The 18748-nt window shown below is 39.7% G+C and overlaps 1 protein-coding gene across 6 annotated transcripts in view; it reads left to right on the top strand.

The window, feature by feature from the left end:
- The first annotated feature begins 14 nt into the window (after positions 1-14).
- ppfibp1b (PPFIA binding protein 1b) overlaps positions 15-18748 on the top strand; it is a 24496-nt gene continuing 5762 nt past the window's right edge. For 2 of the 6 annotated variants that reach the window (XM_013912022.1, XM_013912021.1), the window contains exons 1-16: positions 15-245; positions 5947-6028; positions 7443-7648; positions 8514-8603; positions 9489-9602; positions 9943-10074; positions 10807-10899; positions 13455-13547; positions 14222-14339; positions 14438-14482; positions 15888-15949; positions 16331-16415; positions 16692-16831; positions 17268-17365; positions 18190-18250; positions 18475-18649. In XM_013912022.1, coding sequence (XP_013767476.1) covers positions 5965-6028; positions 7443-7648; positions 8514-8603; positions 9489-9602; positions 9943-10074; positions 10807-10899; positions 13455-13547; positions 14222-14339; positions 14438-14482; positions 15888-15949; positions 16331-16415; positions 16692-16831; positions 17268-17365; positions 18190-18250; positions 18475-18649 — 1576 coding nt within the window. In that variant the 5' untranslated portion in view covers positions 15-245; positions 5947-5964. The remainder of the gene's footprint in view (positions 246-5946; positions 6029-7442; positions 7649-8513; positions 8604-9488; positions 9603-9942; positions 10075-10806; positions 10900-13454; positions 13548-14221; positions 14340-14437; positions 14483-15887; positions 15950-16330; positions 16416-16691; positions 16832-17267; positions 17366-18189; positions 18251-18474; positions 18650-18748) is intronic. The other 4 variants (XM_013912024.1, XM_013912023.1, XM_005737598.1 and 1 more) reach the window with 3 other exon arrangements.

Raw genomic sequence — 18748 nt, 5'->3', positions numbered from 1 at the left:
CCAGGACTCCCATTTAAATTCCAGGCCAATCCAAGCCTGTAGCAGGGGTGGGATTTTTCAGCCATGACATGCAAAGTTTTTCAGCGACCCTGTCACTTCGACATCATGGCGTAGCGATGTGCACGGACGGCAGGGTCGTACTGGTGGGCACGGAGAAGTTCAGAACACAACTTTTGTGGATTTTTCTCAGAAAAAACGAGAAGACGAAACTACGGAAGCGCTGAAATTCTTCGAGAAGAGTTTGGGTACGCGTCCTTCTTGAGGCTACAGCTGTGATTTATTGTTGTAGTCTGCTAAAGTTACCGTTTAGTCCGAACAAGCTGCCGCCGTTGAGGCTCGCGCAGATGCGCGCGCATGTCTCACAAAGCTACCGTTTTATGGTCACTTTTCTAACTTTTTATAACCAGCAGGTCCCCGAGCTGTTAGGTTTTGTCTGGTTAGTGAAATCTGACTCGTGTTAGTGAAATCTGACTCGTTAACACTGTAAGAAACGAATGACGCAAAGTGTCCTAAATACCCGACTGTAGACAAAACGTTAATGTTTCAGCTTTACGTTAAATATGTAACAGAAGCTAACTGGAAGAAGTCTGTTTATGACCTGCCACATATCTAATCTCTGCACTGTGCCATTGTTTTCCATCGCCTGAGGCTGCTCTTACCCTCTTTCCCCCTCTGTGTTTTTTATCTGTTTCTAAAGTAACATTCATTTGGCTTAATTTGCCTTGCCCTAGGTGCTGAATTAGTGGGATTTATCTTTAGTAGTGATCGTGAACTGCCCCCGAATGTGAAGTAGACTTTCTGGAGTTCCTCTAAGAGACGTAAAACTTAATCAGTTGTTGTGTTAAAGTTTGGCCTTTTTGTTTCTTTAAAAAAGCTCTTGAAAGCAGCACACTTGTCTGGAAACCAGATGTTGCCAACAGTAATTTTGGGTGCTTTTCCTTGAATTCATTGATTTACTAACATAATCCCCTTTTTAATGCTAATTGAAAGCAGTTTAGGTCTTCGCTCTTTGTTATTCACACACTCCCAGGGGTCACTTTTCAGCATCTTCCTGTCTTCACCGCATTGCAGCCAAAAAAGGAAATGCAAGGCGTTTATATTAAGGAAAATTCCCCAAAAAACAAGCCTACTGTTGTTCGCAGCAGCATAACCAATCTTCTGTATGGCATGTATATTATTCAGTGTTGCATTTCATTGCATGTGCATGAAGATGAAGGACTTCTTAGTCAAGTTAAGACACAAGTTGTGCATTTGTGAGTAATATGAAAAGAATGTGTGATTCCATCCAACACAAATGAACTTCTGCCACGACTGTGCACATACATGCAGGCAGGAAAAGCTCTTGGAAGCCCTTCTCACATGAAACACTTTATCTTAAAAACTACATTTCCACCTTTTGGAAGCTGTGTTTACATTGCTACATCACTAATTGCTTGAATACCATTAAGGTTTTTCATGATTTTATTTCCAGCCAGTCTAAAGATGGAGGAAAATTCCCTGTCCACTTTTCAAACCTCTTGCCGGGAGGTATAAAAGTAAAGAGAGGCATCCAGGTATTCAGCCATGTTGGAAATGGCTGCAGGTTATTCCTGCAGGTAGCTGATGCATACTCTAAACGTGTCCACACATACACCAAATCCCACAGGCACAGGAGTTTACTGCCTATGGCTAAGTAAAGCAACCTCAATAAAAGACCACTTTTATTCAGGAAAAACATTGGGAATTTTTTTTTGCCTCTTGTGTATGATAAATATCTTAGATACTCTTCTGATTTCTAAATTAAAAGCAGTGAGTTGATTCCTTATTTTGTGCTAAATATACTATTTTCTGTCTGTGGTAGAAAAGGAGTTTGGCTTTTGTCATAGAAAAACTGTGTAAAGGTGAAGAATGAGTCAAGGCCTGCATGAGTCAAAACATATAAAGTGTTATTATGTGGGCCTACGCTGTCATGTCCACGGAAATTGCCACGTAACTTGGATAAAAACAGACTAAGTAAAACAAACTGTGGTGTGATTTTTGGCCTGGTTTGTCTTTTCTAGTCTTTTCTAACATGACTGCTATCAGTTTTTACAGGCACATGCAACTATCTGTGAAAGAAAATGAGCCAGAGGCTTCTGTTTTGTTGTGTGCTGCTGCTGCATGTGCTGGTCACGTGTAACTCAGGAATTAAGATATTCTTTATTTTCTTTCTATACCACGAGTACTGGAGCTCTTAGGGGAGCACCCAGTGAAGTAGGTTTATGTTGCCTAAAGGGACCTGAGCTGCAGGATTTGAAAAGCAATTATAGTGGTCCACTCTCCCTCCTGTATTCATTGTTCTCTGCATGTCTCTGTGAATTACATGGCTGATTTCACCAAGGGGCAAAGCTGCTTTTGCATGTTCTTTCAGTTTACTTTTGAGGCTCTTTTTAGTCTGAAAAGAGTATGCAGGCAGGTGTCAACTGTAGCATTGCAATGCCGTTTTTTTTCCCCTCCCTCCCAGCCTTTGTGTGCTTATGCAGCTCAGTCAAAACAAACCACTATGATGAACAATAGAGCTCTCTGTTTTGTCTTATGGCTGGTGTAAGTGGTGCTTATAGACAGGCAGACAGAGGGACTCTGTTTGAGAGCGATGCTTGCTCATTGGGAATTTTGAGATGTCTCCTTTGATGGCAGTCTTGGACAGATGCTTAACATGCATCATAAAGGAAAAGTGCCTTATAAATCTAGGTTTATAAGGCTTTGTTACAGTTTGTCATATATAATATGTACCTGTCTCTTTCAAATGTGGAAAATTATGACATTTAATGAACACTTATTTTGTAATTCAAAACAATCACTTGTCCCAGAGCTTTAAAAAAAAATGGGACAGACTGTTACCTTGGCTGCTTTCTAGACAACCATCTTATGTTTACACATAACTAAAGCAACATGGAGGCTTCCTGGGACTTGAGGAAAGAGTGCATGTCCCTGTAATTAGGAATTCTTTTTGCTGTGTCCATCCTACATCCAGGATGAAGCTGTGGAAGTGCTCAGAAGGCTGTTTGCACTTATTAGCAGGTTTCAGAGCAGCATGTCTGGTCTTGAGCTGCTGTTTGAAGTATGTTTGCTAAAGGCCATGTGCTAACCCATATTTGCTTTTCTGCTGTGATAGAAAAGCTGACTCAGGCTTTTGAAGGGGATGCCCTGCAGGTCTGGATTCCAGTTTTGTCTCATCATGATCCAAACTCTGTGCTGGCTGCTGTGAAATGCTGAGATATCGCCACAATAAAAGCCTTCCCTCAATCTGTTTGTAGTTTATGCATTTCAAGCAGTGCTGGCAGGATGTCCTTTTTTCTTTTCTCAAGTTGCACAAACCTCACCAATAGCACACATGCCCATAAAACTGTAATGAGCCTGGAATCAAACAGCAGACCAGCAGCCAGGTAAACATTTCCGTATCATAAAATAATTTCATCTATATTTGCTTTAGCCCAGAGAACTTCATAAAAACAAGCTCAAAGAGCGAGCCAAGCTGCTGCAGTACACAAACAGTCAGATTAGACAATAACTTTATTTTTAAATTTTTTAATTCATTTTTTTACCACCAGTTTGCAGGTAATTTTTATTGGCTCTTCGCAGAACTCTTTGTAAACTGGCATCAGCTGAATGATAGATGTTCATCAGTCCACTCAATCCTTTGTTGGTTATCATATCCCTGAGATGAGGATTCAAGCGTCAGAAACTGTTAAGGGAGCACTCGGCACTGGCAGTAGATATGGGCAGATGTTGTCCCATTGTTTCCGGTTTCACATCATGATGCTAACAGCATTCACATTATCAGCAGACTCTAAACATCTGAGATTTTACTTTTCTGTTTTTAATGACTAAAATATTGAAAAGCTGTTCTAATTTATTAATTTCTAAACTGCTTTTCTGCCTGCAAAAGCAAAGTGAGTGAAATCCAACTTTCTCAAAGTGTTAATTGAGCAGCTTAACCATGCACTGCTATGAACAGCAGCCGAAACAAAGCTTGCAAGGATGTTAACCAAGGATCCAAAGATGGCTCTGATGTTATAATTGTGTTAACAAGAGAGTGTAATTAAAATAAATGTACATTAGTACCCCTGCACACTACTGTAGCTGATATTATGGCAACTGTTTCTTAGTTATAGCTTCTAAATTATATTGACTTTTGAATTTGTGCTGCTTATTAGCAAACCAAATTCTTATATAAACTAGCATGATTTGTATAATTAATCAATTAGTCAGTTTAGTTTAGATTTTAGCTGACAACCATTCAAAGGTCATCCCTTGCAGGGTTCCTAAAGGGGTTGCAATTGCTTTTTAGGAGTGTCTACACACACAGGCATGAAATATTTATGGATATATGTGCAGAAATATTTGTATACCAGCCCTCGTCCTTCCAAGGAAACATTGTAAAATGCTCGAATTCTGCCCTGCCTTTTCTAAATGTCAGGTCTTTAGCAAAATGTGTAGTAAGCAGCTACTGTTGTTACTGAGAGAAGCATTTTTACACACGTTCAGGATTTTACTGTTGGAAACCACCCAGCACTTTACTGTGGACCAGTGGCATGCTGGGTGCTCATCTCCTCTCAGTCTGCTGTGTGTTGTGTCGAGTCTTGTGTTTTAGTACATGCTTCTTTTACACATAATGGAAACTGTGACCACAGAAATGCTTAAATAACAGTGCTCAGTCTGTGGGTGGTTTCCATAAAGTCTGAAACTGGTGGAACGTCCCAGTGCTGGGCACTCCCAGGATTGAAGGTAGCTGAATAAAGGAAGAGGTGTCAGTGGATGTTTGTGTGCACATGAACATCTCTATTTGCATGCTTAAACATGTACAAATATACAGCAGGGTCTTTCGAACATCAGAGGAGAAAGGGACTGCTGTGTTATTTGGGCAAATCTCCAAGACTGGGACACGAAAATGCATCTTTATTTCAATCCAAACAAAGTTCCCACTGTCCTCTTGATAGGACATTCAGAACACCAGTGTTTTAGATATTGGTTTAATTTAATATTATGTGTGGCATTCATTAGTTTTAGAAAATATACATGAGAACTCTTCAGCACAGAGTTAAACAACAGGAAGTTAAAGAAACTCAACAAATCACCTGATTTTGTTTGTTTTTTGTTTGTTTTTTTTTTAAGCTGCCAGAGATGCCTTGCTATCATATAACCATGCAAAAACTGACTTATTTTTATACAGTCAAACCCTACTCAGAATTATGTTGTTTTACCAGCTGTTAAAGACTCGAAACTCATGGCTCAAAGAAACCCAACCGTATTGCAGCTGAATTAATGTTTAATGATACACAAAATTACTTCTTAAAAAAACCAGAGAAACCCTTGATCCAAGCAGGCAGTGTGTTATCAGATTTAGCCGCCTCCTCATAACACAACACATGTGTAAAAGTGATTTGGCTGCAGTAAAAAAAATAAAATAAAAATTAATTTATTTTTTTTTAAGTTGTGAAAAATGAATGTGGTTAGCTGTGACAGAAACAACTGGCATATCAAAATATGCATAACATCAGATCAAAATTCTTAGCAAAACACAATTTTTATCTTCCAGCACCACAGTGCGCTAAGTTTCTGCCACTTTGCTGCCATCCATAAGTCACAATTTGTAATCATTATCCCAACTGGGTATCTCACAATTTTGATTTGCCTCTGCTAATCAGGAAATTTTGTTTTGTTTTGTTTTTTGTGGCTTAAACAAGTTTTGAAAAATGTATGCCTGGTTAAAGCTGTAACATTAAAAAATCATCCTGTTCAACAGTGAACTGGAAATGCATAACAATAAGTTTCTTTTATGTTCATGAGCAGGCATGTTTGAAAAAATAAAAAAATCTGTAACCTGTAAGTTGAAATGTGAACTGAACTGTAGTTTAAAAAATAGTTTTAAAACATTTACTGTGTTTTGGGGCTAACCCTTTAAACTGGTTTTATTGGTCTTTATAGGTTTGTCAGTGACTGAAGATGATGTCTGATGCCAGCGACATGTTGGCTGCTGCTCTTGAGCAGATGGATGGAATTATAGCAGGTAAACCTCTCCCATTAAAAAGCATCAGCGCAATATTTTACCATGACTTTTAGTACTCGTGAAAGCCTAAAGCAACAAAAGTCTCTGCGGGTCTTCCAGGTTGAGTCAACATTGATAAGCCCTTATCTGGTGTCTTGTTATGGCTTGTTGCACAGCTGACATTCAAGCTGTCATGTGATATCTTGTGCTCTATCTAGCCTTTATTCTTTGCACTTTGAGTCTGTGTAACTCTAAACCAGTGGTTCTTAAACTTTTTCTACCCCTTTTAAAAGCTGGGAAAAGTTAATGCCCCACCCCACGTATTTAACAATAAAAGAATCCAAGTGAAAAAGGTCAATCTGATAGCATCATTAAATTTTTTTTTTTTGGGGGGGGGGTGGTTTTTTTTTTTTGGGGGGGGGGTCCTTTTTTATTTATTTATTTATTTATTTATTTTTTTACCTGTATAAATCTCATCCAGTCACCTATATGCATTACATTTCTCTCCATATCCCTTCCCCCCGCAGTGGGTCTATGCCCAGATAGTGCGGTGTTATAATTTTTAGAAATGTGATACCTATAGTGTGCACAACTGTATTTCCAAAAGGTGGTGTCACTGTCTAAATTCTGAATAAAAACAAATCTCAGGAAGTCATTCATGTTATCACTAATTTAACACAAATGACTTGGCATGACATCATTTGACATGAACTGGTGAAAAGTCGAGAGAAAAAAAAGTTCTTTAGTCTGATCAATCAGTATTGATGTGATGGGGTGTATTAGTGCTTGTGACATGGGTAACATGCAATTCTGTAAAGGTGCTATTGATGCTGCAGCTTAATTGTAATGTATTCTGCCATCCAGACAATGTCTTTAAGATCTTTGATTATGTTAGCAAGATTATGCCAAACCAGATTCTACTTTAATTAAAGTAGCAAAGGTCTATAAGGAGGGTCCAGAAAATCTGTCAAAGAGAGCCCAACCTGTTGTAAGGATGGAACTTTTGTGACTTTGCCAGCCTTTTGTCCTCATCAGAAGGCTTAAAATGTTGCTAGAAAAAGAGGTGATGCAACACAGTGGTAAACATGCCTGTTCCAACCTTTATGAAATAACTTTTTTTTTTTTTTAAACATACACTTTGACAGTTATTCAGTTTCAGCATTTTTTATAAATTGTGTATTCAGTGTTGGCTTTAAATAATGTGATTACATTTTACACAGCATCCCAACATTTTGGAAAATTATATTGTGCTCTTCAATTACTGTTAGTGCCTGAGCCACAAAATGATTGATGTCCTCTGTAATCTAGCAGATGAGAACTTTTACTCACTAAAGCTTGTCAACAAACATCACATGCAGCATAAGATGACACTGCAGTCTGTCTCTGGACTAATTATATCCTCATATTTATTCCTGTTGTGATTCTTTTGTCTCAGGTTCCAAAGCTATAGACTACTCCAATGGTTTGTTTGACTGCCAGTCGCCTACGTCACCTTTTATGGGTAGTTTGCGAGCGCTTCACCTTTTGGAAGACCTAAGAAGTGTCCTAGAGTTGATGGACTCGGAGGAAAGGGAGAGTCTACGATGCCAGATCCCCGACTCCACAGCTGACAGCCTTGTTGAGTGGCTCCACGGTCACATGGTAAGACCCTTACTTGTGGATGTTAGAAATATCAGTTGGATTCATGGAAAGAGATAAAGTTTATTAGCAGGTCTTTAGAAATTGAAGCAAACAGACCACTTTTTGCTCTTCTGCCATCCAGAAAAGTGTAGCCTCAGGGTAAACCGTTGTAGCGCTTGTGTTGCATTTTCTGTTTTTGAAATCAGTGCAAGTTGTGTAATCTTGCCAGGTCTCGCTTGGAAATGAGATTTTTAATCTCAATGAGATTTTTTTACTTGGATAAATAAAGGACTAATAATAAAAAAAAATCATGGAAGGAGTTTCTCCTGTGATGGCTGGGCATGAAGTCCTTCAAACAAACTGTAGCACAGCTGGTTTGATTCTGATTGTTGCGTGTGCCAAATTAAAGCTGTATTAATACAGAACAGTGTGGCCAAACAGTCTTGTATCCAAGTCCACAGATGGCTTGTTTGCTAAGCGAAAAAACGCAGAACAATTGTCCTGTTCTGCTGAGTTCCCATGGAATCCAAGATGGATTAGCTGTGTTGGTGTCACAGTTGATGTGCATGCAGCAAGAAACGCACAGACTTCTTGGGAATCAGAGCAGTGACTGGCTGCAGGCCAGTGAGAGTTTTTGTGTAATGCTGTAACCCACTCTGTGTACAGCAGTCTGAATGTGAGCTCTCCATTTCAACCATGTAAGGTTTTATTTGTGCTGGGTGAAGTGGTGTAGCTGCTCAGGCACTTTGATGTGAAGAATTTCAGCTGAGAACATTAGTAGACATCAAAGACTTGAGGTTTTGTCTTTAAAGCGTAGGAATACATTATCATACCCTTGCAAATGGCTCAGTAGAGTTCTTCTAATAATTTATTTTTCTCTCCCCAGTCTAACGGACACATTTCATTGGGTGGAGGTGACCATTACCAGGAGAGGCTTTCACGACTAGAGAGTGATAAGGAGTCTCTTGTGCTTCAGGTACCTGCCTAGCAGTAATTCCATAATTTTACCATCTCCTCCACCGTCTATTTTCTGTAAAACTCCTGTGAAGCTCATCAATGTTACTTCTCCCTCTCATCGACCAGTCAAAAACAAGAAGGGGCAGGACTTGTGTTATCAACACTGTAAACAATGGTGGGGGAGAAATCATTTTTGTAACCTAGCAACATCAAGCATTGAAAGAATGCTTGAAGCTCTAAAAATTAGGTCAGGGGTTTGACACACAAAAAACACTTACTGATAAATATTGTTTTACTTAAGAAAATACTTAAACCAACACAGAGTTAAAAGGTGAAAATGGGGCACAGCCTGACGTCCTTGACAAACTCAATAAATCTGCTGCAGCTCTGAAAACTTCAAGAAACTGTGAATTTCTGAATAATAGTTCACATAATGTTTTATTATTGAATTCATTTTTGTTTGTTGATTTTTAATGAATTTCCCTGGGGTGGCAAATGGTTACTAATGTAATTATTAGTCAGTGTTTGTATAATTTATCCAGCTATGGGTGGACTCTCCAGGATCTGGAAAGGAACTGAAACATTGTAAAACCTAACTGGAGGTTTCAAAGCTTGCTTGTGTTTGTGCCCCACATGCAAAAAGTTTTATTGCACTTGAACTGTGATCAGATTTGTTTAGTTCTCGCCCTCAATGTTTTTAGGAGCAGGGTATCTGTATATGTTGATTGCATGATTCTACAGCTGCCGCCACCCCTGACGCACTAAGAGAGATTTCTCTTCTGACTTAAAACTTTTAAAAATCTATAATAGTACAAAGAGTGGAACGCATAACTTTGGCTCATCATGTTCTTTAATAACTTGGCCCTTGGTTTGTTTAATATCAGGCTTTGCTGTGTTCATGCAGGTGAGTGTACTGACAGACCAGGTTGAGGCTCAGGGGGAGAAGATTCGTGATCTGGACGTGTGTTTGGATGAGCACAGGGAGAAGCTCAACGCCACAGAGGAGATGCTGCAACAGGTCTGTGTGTGTTTGTGTGTTTGTCTTACACTCTGAGGACGGGAAGGCTATTCCCAAACCAAAGCCCCCCAGTAGTGAAAGTTGCAAATGGACATATGGTGCAGATGTGTTTGGGTGGTACTGACTCTCAACTGGAAGAGCTGAGTTCACGCTCTCCTGTCAAGTAAACATCTACTGTGTGCACTGCTGTGCTAAGTTTATAAGTGGGTGTAACAGGGGCGTCTTGTTAAAACTGTTAATCATTGAGGTTTTGCAGATGACTTTTTTGTGTCTCCACTTTTACACAATAATGCCTGTACTACCAGTGTTGTTTACACAGGTTGTTTGTTTGCTATTACAGGAGCTTCTGTGTAGAACTGCTCTGGAGACTCAGAAGCTTGAGCTTATGTCTGAAGTGTCCAACCTTAAGCTGAAACTCAACAGTATGAAAAACGAGAGGCTTGACTTTGATGACGGATTTAGGGACAGTGAGGTGAACTAATCCTCTTTGTTTCTGAATGTTTCTTTTCTATCTCACTTAACGCACACAGACACACAGACACACACAGACTCAACAATAATGAAACACTCATTTATTTTGTCTTAAACCTGGGGGAGAGAGGATCCCGTCTTATTATCAGTCTCAAAGTCATTTTTATTTCTTGTTGTTAGTGTTTGCTAAACTAGCCATTGACGGTATACCCACATTATTGTAATATTAATTGGATTTTTTTTTTTGTTACTTTATTAGACAAGATTTTTATAAAGATGTTGTCAGTCATTTGTTTACTAGAGATGGGAAGATCTCTGCTTCCCAGATAGACTGAGCAGAATGTCTGGAAAGCTTTCAAACACGTCATGGTCTTGTAGCAGCGCGGCCATCTCTTCCACCCCGCTGGAACAAAAAGCTGCTGTCTGTGTTCCGCCTCACAGCACATAAATCACTTCTTTTCTACAAGCAGCTTCCTCTCATTTTATCACTGCTGCTGCTTGGAAGCACTGATTTGCTGCTTTCAAATGCATTTGTAGTCACTTTATAGAACTTTGTGCTGATACAAGTCACATTTGCAAGATGGGAGCAGTTAATGAGATGTTAAAATTATTCACTTAAATTTCATTTTGGAATCTTAGAGTTAAAATTTTATCTAGAGGACAAAAATTATCCTTCAGTATTTAAGGTGTGACCTGTTCGTTTTTTGTTTTTTGTTTTTTTTTTTCTGTTCAGGATTTGATTCTTGAAATTAATGAGCTGCGGTACAGACTGACTGAACTGGAGACTGAAAAACTACAGTATGAAAAGAAACTTAAATCCACTAAGGTGAGTCATCCCAGAGCACTTTACTGGCTGTTTATGTATCTTAAAGACTAGTTTTACCCTTTTTTAAACAGCCAAAATCCACCATTCTGTTTAAAGTCAATACTTAACAGCTGTTCTTTTGTTCTTTTATGCCCTTTAAAAAATATATAATATCTGTATATCTCTTGTTACCTGGATAAAGTTATTCATGCAACCATTTCAGCTGCTATTTGTATAGTATTATGCTGTAGTCACAGTAGGGAAAACAGTGGTTTGAGACCACAGCACAGCCAGAATTTTTGCAACTATGCAATGAGCTTGGGATCTTGTTGCCTTGGAAATGGTTCCTTTGCAGATGTGGACGAGGACTGAAATCAGTCACAGTCAGTTGGCATTTGCAGAGCGGCTTTGATGGATCAAAATGGTGATAATACAGTGTCGGTTTTAAATTGAAATGAGGTTGAGTTGGCATTTACAACCCTAATTCCTAAAAAGTTCAGATGCTGTGTAAAATTTGAAGGGGAGGGGGGAAACTGAATGCAATCTATTCATCCATCTATATGTTTTCTTTCGTTTATCCGGGGCTCTGTTACACTATTGGAGCAGCAGCCTAAGCAGAGAAGCCCAGACCTCCCTCTCCCTGGCTAACTCCTCCAGCCTTTTCAGGGAAATACCAAGGTGTTGCCAGGCCAGCTGAGAGATATGTCTCCAGCATGTCCTGCATCTGCCCTGGGACCTCCTCCAGGTGGCGGATGGCTCACCCAGGAGGCGCCCAAGAGAGATCCTAGTAAGATGCCCAAGCCACCTCAACTGGCTCCTTTCAACGTGGAGGAGCAGCGGCTCTAATATAAGTGTCTCCCGGATGGCTGAACTCCTCACCTTATCTCTAAGAAGAGGCCAGCCACTCAGTAAAAGCTAATTTTTCTGCCCCTTGTATCTGCGATCTCATTCTTTCAGTCACTACCCAAAGCTTGTGACCATAGGTAAATTGAGAGCTTTACATTCATGCTCAGCTCTCTCTTCACCACGATGGACCCGCACAGCATCCGTGTCACTGCACCCAGAGCACCAATCTATCTGTCGATCTCCCACTCAATTCTCTCCTTCCTCGTGAACAAGACACCGAGATACTTAAACTCCCCCTTTGGGGCAGGAATTCATCCCTGACCCGGAGTGGGCATTCCACCCTTTTCCGCCTGAGGACAATGGCCTCAGATTTGGAAGTGCTGCTTCTCATTCCCACTGCTTCACACTCTGCTCCAAACTGCTCTAGTGTGAGCTGGAGGCCATCATCTGATAAAGCCAGCTTAATCACATCATCTTTGAAAAGCAGAGAGGAGATTCTGAGACCACTGAAGCAAAAAGCTTCTGCCACTTCTACACCTCCTATGGACAGAAAGTCCATAGGAGTTCTGACTTTTTGGAATTGTTTTGTACTTGCAATGTGTTTGTGATTAATCTGCAAAAATTGCAAATCTGTTGACATATGTGGCCAATCTGTTGCTGTCTACGTACACAGAATTTTACATCAAAAAATGTATTTATATTCAGCGTCCAGCCAGAACATCATAAATTTGAAACAGAAATTTCATAGTTCCTCCACAAATGGTGCCACACTGCTGCAGGATGGTGATTCAGCTTCTTCAAAATGACATTGGTGGTCAGCAGCCTTCCTTTTTATGTGGGATATAACCACAATGCAACCATTGACTTGAGTCCTCTATTGCAAAAAGGCTCATCGTAGATGATTTGCACTCACTGGAACAGTGACTCTGATTGATTGCAGTGTAATGGGGTGTTATGAATTAGATGACATATTGACAAACCTTTACCAAATTGTCTGAGAAGGACTGCAGTTATTTGGATTTGGAGTATAGTTGCCTTCTGCCAGGTAACTGATGCAATTGCTTTGAAGGTGGTCAGTCAGAGGCTGGGGGGTTACTAACCACCATGTTTTTTTTTTGTTTTTGTTTTTTCCCCCTCTCTCCTGGTCACAAAGAGTTTGTCACCCTTTTGCTTCTTAATCCAATTCCATTAACAACATCTGAGATTTCTTCATGTTTTTTAGGATTTTTTTCTTTCTCATTCAGAGATTCTCGTAGCTGTTTGAATGCTGTGAATTTAGGTTTTGGTTGCAAAATGAAACAAGTTCAAATATCAAATGGACCCTTAATTGTTACAACACAGACAAGAAAATTGTTTGTTTTACAGTTTGAAAAGAGAAGTTAACCAAGAACACAAAAAGCTAAACTAAACTAGGTGAAGGCCAGCTGACTATCAGACTGCCACCACCCTTTTATATGCTGAAGTTAGAAAAGGTGAAGGAGTGACTCTGCTTACTATAATTTTCCAGATGATTGCTTTGGATGTTTTCTATCTTATGCTTCTTGAACTGCATGTAGTAACTGTGTGTTGTTTGGGGGTTTTGTTGTTTGTTGCGGTGCCTACTTTTAATCTGCTTTAGTGGTCATTTTCCTGGAAATTTAGGTATTCAACATTTCTTGATCTCTTTTTATCTTCTCTCCTTCCCATTTCTGTTTTCTTCTTCTTTCCGTGGCTTGTCTCTTTACTGCTAGTCACTAATGGCCAAGCTTTCTAGCCTGAAAATCAAAATGGGCCAGATGCAGTATGAGAAACAGAGGAAAGAGCACAAACTCCAGGCGATGAAGGTCTGCTTTTCCCAGGATGACTGTTGTGCTTGCTGTATGATTATGGTTTTTTGACCTCTCCCTTTGGCACCTCTTCTTCTTCTTCTTCTTCTTCTTTTTAATTTTTGAGGCATAAAACGATTAAATCTGGTTAGATTCTGTTTTCACGCTCAAAAATGTATGTATTTTTGCAAATAATTTACTTAACCACGCATCACTGCATTTTGCTATAATGCATGGTTAAGTCAAGTGCAATCAGAAACACCACTTCCTTAAGTCTGCATTTACTAGGCACCAATTTTAGCAAATGCTAATTTTTAAACCACAAGTATGCTTTAATTCTGGGCTTTTGTTGAGTTGGCAGAGTTCTTCTTTCCTGTCCCTCTCTACAATTTTCCCACTCATTTCCTTTTTTTTTTAATCCACTCTATTATAACATGTACAAGATATATCTCTGTGCTTGACTCCTGCTTTGGTCATTTAAACATGTTGGTGTTTTCTTTTTGGAAATGGCTTGCATATTTAATATTATCCAAACACTTCCAGAGATCAGTGCTTATCACCCTCCTCATACTCGTTACCCTCCTGCAGCCTGTGTGCCATGTCATCCTCTGTGAACCCCTGTATTGTGGTTTGTTTGGACTGGGAGTGGGGGAGGTGGTAAAATCTTCTCACTGTTGTCCCCTGGTGAACAGGAGGAGCTAGCCATACTGAGGCGGCAGCTGGAGGGCAAAGACGGAGAGATGAGGAGACTGCAGGACGAGACGGGCTTCAAGGCCATCGGCTTGAACGGTGCAGAGCCCACAGACAGAGGTGGGGAAACCAGACAGATCACACGCCTCGCTGAAGATCAGCATTCCTGATGTTTATTTGGAGCAAGTTTTTACTTTATAATTTCTTGTCCTGTTTAGTCTCTCATCCAGATGAAACTCTTAGAAAGAGGCTGAAAGAAAAACGTAAGGGGGGTTTTTATGTCTGTGATTTTATTATTGCACTCACCTCCACCCCTGTTTGCATGAACGAGCATGAGCCATCTGAACTCTGCTTGTCCATTATAACCAGTTCCAGTGCTAGTACCCGACCACAGCGCGCCACATCTCAACTTTTTTTTTTTAATGGCACGAATCTTGTCACTGATTTTTAATGCCCGGCTACAACAGCAACGAGAACAGTTTGCCTTGTGTTTTTAGCAGGAATGAAGAATGAACTGTTTGTTGTGACCATTCAGACTGCTTACTCCACCTTCTGACTCATGTCTTCCAACGTTAATCACCTACCTCTCTTCACCAGCAACCTGTGTGTGCGTGTGTGCGCACCCTGCTAACCTGTCCTGCTGTTGTGCTTTTCAGTATCTTTCATGTACAGCTGTCTTAATAAATGTCCACTTTCCCATCAGTTATATATACTATACTCTACATTCATCTGTATAGAACAGTTTCATTTTTCATGCACAGCACACGCACTCTCCATGATTCTCTATATTGAAGTACAAATTACAAGTGTCCATTTTAAGAATCCTATTGACTAAAGCAAAAACACAAGCTACCTTCATGTCTTGAGCATACCTTTTAAACATTTACAGTGCAGGTGAGGAAAAATAAGCGAGGCCCCCGAGTTTAATAACTAGTCAAACTTTTCTTGGGTAGAAGTAACCTTGAATAAACATTTGTAGCTGTAGACCAGACCAGTGTAATGTTTAACAGGCATGTTTTTTTTTTGACAGTTTATCCTTAGGACTGCTTCTGCTCAGCCAGATTCTCAAAATGTTTCAGTATGAATGAGTTTCTTGAGGTCATTCTGCAGCTTTTCTATTAGGTTCACTCCAGAAGAAGGATTTTCTTTGTAGTCATCCTTGAGTAGATTTATTTCAAAGTTTTGGCCTTTTGTTTCACTGCCAACAATAACAGTTTGAGAGATATAAGCATAATTTGCAGTGTGAACTTAAAAAGAAAAATGAGGAAACTGAACAAGTGGAGGACAAAAAAAGTTCTGTTCATCCATCTGTTTTCTGGAGTATCAGAAATGTTCTAGGTGAAAGGGTGGCTGTGAAGAAAGAAGGGAAACTGGTAGAAAAGGCTGAGGTATGCCAAAATACACAAGCACTGAAAGGGACCGCTAACAGAGTGTGTGTCAGTGTGTTGAAAAGTGGAAATGTTTGAGCAAAGGTTAACATGTGAAACACCCGCTCACACCAACACTGTGTGTACGTTTGGTTTCTAAAAAGCAGTGTGGCCGTGATGTTGCTGGACTGACAGCCTGTAATGTTGCATCCTGTATGTTAAATTTTACATATCCTCACATTTTAACACCCTCAGACTTCACACCAGGAACTCTTTCAGTAATCTTTTTCTCCCTCTCTAGATGTGGAAGTCCAGAGGATGAAGAAGGCAGTGGAGTCTTTGATGGCAGCAAATGAAGAAAAGGTACATGTGACCAACTAGGACAGGGGTGTCAAACTCAAATACACAGTGGGCCAAAATTCAAAACTGGAACAAAGTCGCGGGCTAACATTAATATTTATTGAAGAAAAAAATCTTCCTCCAGATATAAGAATGAATCTTTTCTTACGGACTCAAACAAGTTTTGCTGAAAAACTGAATATGGAACAAGCAAAGCTTAATACTAAACAATATATATATTAGCTGTATAATACCAGTAAGCCAGCTCTAATAGTAATTTGGTATGGCCAGAGTTTGACACCTATGAACTAGGATTCACCTTGTATCACATCCCAGCTACCCAAAGCTGCTCCGGGGGGGAAAAACTGACCTCATTTTTCTTTTTCTTTACCTTTTCCTTTGCAGGATCGTAAAATTGAAGAACTGAAACAGTCACTGCTGCGGTACAAGAAAGTTCAAGACATGGTGATGTCCGTGCAGGGAAAGAAAGGTTAGACTCAGACTTACAATCTAAAAATTTAAGTATTTTGACAAATTTACATAAAATTTGATTCACAGCATTTAAAAACTGACATTAATGATGTGCTAAAATAATGCATTTTAAGCTTTAGCTGCCACACAGACCCTTCATCTATCCCTGGGTTGCTTGCCTTTTCCCCTTGTTGTTTGTATAGTCTTGTGTGTGAAAACTTTTGACCTACTTCCTACATCTTGTAAACAGGATCATGTGTTAAATAATTTGATTTTATATTTTGGTCCATTACAGAAACAAAGACAAACGATAATGAGCACATTGAGAGTTCTGGTGATGGATGCGCCACAGTCCCAGCTAGCTCTCCGTCTGTGGAGTCAGAAAAACAAGAAGGCACAGATGCTGAACAACTGAGAGGGAAAAGCCCAGATGAGGTTTGTGGAGAGGGAGAGGAGATGCTGCAAAGGGCCACGGGTCTGTCTCAAACTTGGTCGGTGCGTCTCAGTCATGTGGCATGCGGTTGCCTGTTCACCCACTAAGCTAAACTGGCACCCATGGTATCACTATTTAAATAGCAGAGAACATGAGATATTTTTAATTTTACTTTTACTGTTTTTCCTCCCCTGGAGCGACTTCACATATCATTAAACTCTAAAGTGCTCAGTAAAACACTCACACTCACAAAAACTTCACATTAATTTCACTCCTTTGGAAATGAGTGTTGAAGAGCTGGACAACCAATTAGTTGAATAACATCTTTTGTCAGATCTCTGTATGCAGATTTAGACTGTTCTCAGGGACTCTATAGAGTTTTTAAGTCACAGTTTTATTGCATTTAAATCTTCTTTTGTCTTTCTGACCCCGACTCAGATGGAAAGCCCCAGTAGACTAAGTGAAGAGCCCTCGCCTTCACCCAGCCCGTCTGATCCAGAGAGAGTGTCAGAATCTGAACCGGCAGATGCAGAAAGGTAAAGATTTTATGTGTTATACATGACTTTGTTTTTATTTTAACAATATTTTTAATTTACAAATTAAAAAACAAATAACCGGAGAACACTAGACACCAAAGAACCAAACAAACAGCAAATCCAAACATGGAAAACCACCAATCCTAGTGGAATCTCTTTCATATTCTTCACTGACAAACACAGTGAAATGGTGCTCATTCTGCCTGCATGTGTCTTGTATTTATATTACAATGCTGTAACTTGCCAGGAATTACATATTTTCACATTAAAATCTCAGAGTATTGGAAGCTCTCACTGCAATTTACGCTATAAATAAAGTGTAAATTTACACTGTAAATTGTGGTAAGAGCAGTGAAGCATGCTGTTTAATGCGCGTATATATTTAAATGATCCGGGGCAGTCCATGTGGCGTTGCACCACGTGTTTGACGTGTCACTGAGTGCTTGTTCTCATCTAATTTCCTGTCACACTCCACTGCAAAATGAACACAATGGAGCATTTAATAAGTATAAGACATGGTATTGTGCATTCAAGGAAGGAGAAAGGAGTGTGATTATTGTTAAGGATTGGTCATCTCCTTAGTATTATTTATTTTATTGTGAATGCATGTTTGCATGCTTGTTAGTACAGAAGTATAAAGACATAACATATTAGGATCGACTAAACCATTCACTTGACAGATGCTGCTGTAGTCCTGACACATGTTTTGTCCATTTCCTGCAGATGGTGTGTCGGGAAGTATCTACGTGTGGTTAATAATGTCCTGTAGACTCGCACTGCTAAGTAAAGTATAATGTTTAAAGTGATTTGCGTTGTGCTTTCAGCAGTCAAGAGAACACAAAGACTGTGACTCAGGATCACCTGGATGGGAGCAAAACTGAGCAGGTATGAGCAGAAATGACGTTGGCTAAAAACTGAAGACTGATTCTGTCTATTGTGATTTTTTTTATTTATTTTTTTCTCCCCCACTAATTTACCTCAAACTGCTTTTTCCAGCCTTACCCATTTTTTTTCCTTTCACATTTGAATTGTCTTTCATTTTAGTTTTTCTGGCATTTAGTATATGGAAGTACAGAATCTGTATACAAGCAATGTTTTTGTACTCTCAGAAGACAAGTGAGGAGATCGGTAGCATCAGTGAAAAGCCACCCATAAATCCTTCAGCCACCTTACCTGCCACCGTAGAGGACGATCCCTTTGGCTCGAGAAAGGCTCGGTCGTCTTTTGGAAAAGGTTTCTTCAAGATCCGCGGAGGCAAGAAGACGACCAGTAGTCCAAGCCTTGGTGAGTGCAAACGGCATGATTTGAGATCATGGAGTTAGTGGAAATGTGCTTTGTTCAGCTTTTAACCCACTACATGGTGAGAGTTTCTTCACATTTTTT

Source organism: Pundamilia nyererei, unplaced genomic scaffold, assembly GCF_000239375.1.
Source record: "Pundamilia nyererei isolate P.nyererei 1_Seehausen unplaced genomic scaffold, PunNye1.0 scaffold00078, whole genome shotgun sequence".
In the NCBI taxonomy this organism is placed as follows: Eukaryota; Metazoa; Chordata; class Actinopteri; order Cichliformes; family Cichlidae; genus Pundamilia; species Pundamilia nyererei.
The sequence above is the reverse complement of the archived record's forward strand: the minus strand, read 5'-3'. Positions and strand labels throughout refer to the sequence as shown.